The following is a 3,902-nucleotide window of genomic DNA, read 5'->3' as shown; positions in this document are numbered from 1 at the left end:
GCGCAAAATGGCGGGAGATAAAATTTTGTGGGAGACACGAAGGGCGCCCTCCAGCGTTGATAGAATAAAGCAGTAGAGTCTGGCTCCCCTTTCAACCATTTGGATACTCATTATAAAGTTAGTTTAGTATCAGACTAGTGTTTACAAAAACTTGAAAATTTACTGTGTGCATGTGGTGGATGTGACCAATTTTTGAGTCAAAGGTTGCACTCTGAACCTTAGTCAGAAACCCCCCCTTTCCGGCCGAGGAAATGGAAAAAGACATGGACCTTGTAGTTCGGCATTTAGGGGAGCTGGAAGCGCTTGCTGAAGAGGTTTTGTCTGACAAGCAGCAGGTATGAATGATTGACAATGTAAATGTTGAGTGAGGTCAGACTCAGAGGGATGAGGTTTGAGACTTGAGTTGAGTGAGTCTTGTCCCACCAAGTGACCATGGGCCCTTTTGTGTGGCCAAGGCTAGCTGTCAGCTAGCCTTGGCCACACACGTGGGGCTAAGCGAGTCTGGGACTCTGAATGGTAATAATTATTAAGTTTGCCCAGAAATTTAGCCCCCAGCCTAGGTTTTACTGACCAACAATCACAAAAATCACAATGATTGATGCGAACATCATCATCATCATGTATTTGTTGGGCGCGATCGGTCAATCCGCGCGATTGGTCGATCGCGCTGCGCTATTGAAAGATCAATATTCAATGGTCGCGCAACAATCGGTCGATCGCACAACAATCGGTCGATCGCGCAATGAACATCTTTGCGCAATTGACCGATCAGCCGATCGTGCAGGAAAGGCTTTGCAACTGATCGAACATCATCATCATCATGTATTTGTTGGGCACCCATAGATAGGGAGCTATTGATCATTGACATTGGCACAACGAATATGTGCGATCAACTGATCATCAGATCATGCAGGAAATATTTTGTGCGATTGACCGATTGCGCAGGATGGTTTTGCATGATTGACCGGTCGCACAGGAACAGATTTTCGTGATTGACTGACGATCGCGCAGGAACGTTTTTTTCTGTGATTGACAGATCGGGAGGAACATGAGGAACAGTTTTGTGGAAAAGACGAATTGCACAGGAATTGTTTTTGTACGATCGACCGATCGCCAGATTGTCTAGAAATGTTTTTTTTGTGATCAACTGATCGCGCAGGAACGATTATGCACCATCAACGATCGCACAGGATTGGTTTTGCACAACCGATCAACAGTGTTGATGTAATATTCAACATTTCTTTAATGGATAAATGCAGCTGACAGTCAACACAAAAGCGAGACCTTCCTTTCCTTAAAGAATTTGCACCATATACCAACTGAAGTCACTCTAAAATTTGAGTCCCAGGTCATTAAAAGATCAATAAATTGATAGCTTTGCATTGCTTTACTTTTAGATTGTTGATCTGGATCGGACAAGAAATGGGAACCGTGAAGCCATAAGATCACTTATGAACAAAGAGCAACAAAACAAAAGCAGTCAAAGTAAGTTCCTAATGCACTCACAGATTTTCTGTTTGTTTTTTACTTTTTGAGATCAGTTTGTGTTATTTTAATGACTTCTAATTTTCAATTCTATTGGATTATACAGGCAAGTCTTGGGTTTGCTTTGGTGAGATGTTTGTAAAACTTCCTGGAGAAAGTGCTAAAGCCATTCTCAAACAAGGTGAATATATCACAAGGTTTTGGTGAAGTGAAGATTACTTTTTATACTTCTGCTTCTATTACCTGACAATGTTTGTAAGTCAGGATATTAAGAATAATAGGAAGAATAATGAAATTCACCTCAGATTCAAACTTTCGGGCTTAAAAACTCGTATCTTTTGAATACATTACCACAAAACTTTGGAGTGAAACGTTTTCTCAAAAGGCTTAATACTATCAAAAGCTGCTGTATGCTTCTAGAAACCAAAAGGTTCCATTGCCAATAATTTTCTGAGTGATTACCAAACGTAAACCTTCCAGTTAATTGTTAACTATCTTTGCCCTGCTTCAATCACAGATCAGGTCAAACTCAACTCGGAAATTGACAGATTGCGCAAAGACTTGAAACCCAAGGTGGCCAAACTGAGGGATATGGAAGGTGAGATTATGAACTTTCCCATTGTGACAAAAACACTTTCGTTTGAAATCATGAACATAATAAGGCCTTGCCATAATCCTACAAATGGTTTTGATTTGTAGGAACACTGATGTTATCTACTTTTCCTGAGTAAAATGTGTGGCGTGTCTTGGTCGAGCTGTCTAGTATTAACAGACCCAAGTTTCATAGTGACACCAGAACCCAGACTATTCTGCTGAAAACAGTATTGTCAGCAGCAAGAAGCAGCAGAATGCTTTTTATACACAATAGCAACCTGTACCCTCGGAGGTACTTGTACCCATTTATACCCCTGGGTGAAAAGAAGCAATTGTAGTAAAGCATCTTGCTCAAGGACACAAGTGTCATGACCAGGATTCGGACCCACACTTCGATGACTTCAACACCAGAACTTGAATTTGATACATGAAATCACTCGGCCATGACACTCTACTTGCCCCAAAAACTTGTTTCTTGTTCACTCTAGAATTGTTTTTGCTCAACAGGTAGGAAGGAAGCCAAGGGCTTTGATTTGACAGCGTTATCAAAAGATGAACTGAAAGCCGTCGACACAAGGTGACGATCAAAGCTACTGCGTTGAGATATCTTTATGAAGTTCAGTGTTGTGGAGTAGCTGTGTAGTCTCATAAACCAGGCTCAACTTTAGTATTATTGCAATCTCCGTGTAGTATCATACACCAGGCTCAAGTTATGGTACTGTTGGTATCCTGTTGCTGGTTGCATACATTTTACTATCCTAGCTTTGTTCTAGCTTTGTTACCGGCCCGAGGCCAGTAGTTTTGGTGTTGGGCCAGCAAACTTACGAGTGGACAAGTCCGGTGTGGCAGTAGATTTTGTCCCCAAGGAGATTCTGTCCCCCCATACGGCAGCCTGTGTGCAAATTTCTTCTGATATAGAGCTAGACTGGGCCCCTGTCTTCATCCGCAAGGATAAAGACATTTCACTGCCGCTAGATCCAGTGATTCCCATTGGATACAATGCACGTGCTGACGTGCAGTGACATAGATGCCCAAATGGTCACTGCTCTCAAGTCCGCAATGGAATTTGACTGCGTATCTATATGTGAAACGACAGAGGTCAGAGGTCAAACTACACGCCGGTTTTTGGCCGCTCTCTCTGGCGTTATTCACGAGCCTCGAAGAATGACGTCAGTCGTTCAGGCTAATATAGAGCCCTCTTTTGAATCAAACTCCTCCGGCCCATGTCAATTCCAATATGGGGGACAGAGTTTCCAACGGACAGATTTCCCTGAGACACCGGCAGTCTTGTTTTTTTTGTATTTCAATATCAATGCAGCATAATACCACACTAAGTGGGTTTCAGGATGCTGATGAGGATTACAAAATAGTAATTTTCACGAAAGGCTAGTATTAATCCTATCTCGAACTTAGGACGGGTTCAGTGCGTCCCAGCATCTTCAGATACAGAAAAGGAAGAGGGAAGAGCTTGGTGAAATTGATGGCTGTGACCAGCCGTCGATTTCACCAAACTCTTCCTAACTTAGGATTAATCTTAGGACGGGTTCAATTCCGTATCCAAATACGTAAGATGCATTGAACTCATCCTAAGTTAGGACGGGTTACTCGTCCTAACTGAGTTAGGATTAATCCTAGCGTTTCGTGAAATCGGCTGCAGGGCACAACTGAACAGCACTGTGGTTATTATACATGTATAAGAACAAGTTACTATTATTAAACCACAGAATGTATATAACAATTTGAATCTCACCAGGGTTCTGCAATATAACTTGTTTATAAAATAAACCAGAGTGTAAGTCGACATGTTTTAATGTACACGTACC

At 42.0% G+C, this 3,902-nt stretch overlaps 1 protein-coding gene across 1 annotated transcript; it reads left to right on the top strand.

Annotated features, from left to right (window-relative positions):
• The first annotated feature begins 134 nt into the window (after nucleotides 1-134).
• LOC139934456 (p53 and DNA damage-regulated protein 1-like) lies at nucleotides 135-3,870 on the top strand. The gene is made up of 5 exons (XM_071928699.1): nucleotides 135-335; nucleotides 1,398-1,485; nucleotides 1,592-1,666; nucleotides 2,003-2,083; nucleotides 2,587-3,870. Exons 1-5 carry the CDS (start codon nucleotides 252-254, stop codon nucleotides 2,658-2,660), a joined length of 402 nt encoding a protein of 133 aa, XP_071784800.1. The 5' UTR covers nucleotides 135-251; the 3' UTR covers nucleotides 2,661-3,870.
• Nucleotides 3,871-3,902: the final 32 nt, after the last annotated feature.

Source organism: Asterias amurensis, chromosome 3, assembly GCF_032118995.1.
Source record: "Asterias amurensis chromosome 3, ASM3211899v1".
Classification (NCBI taxonomy): Eukaryota; Metazoa; Echinodermata; class Asteroidea; order Forcipulatida; family Asteriidae; genus Asterias; species Asterias amurensis.
This window is presented reverse-complemented; position numbering and strand designations above follow the sequence as displayed.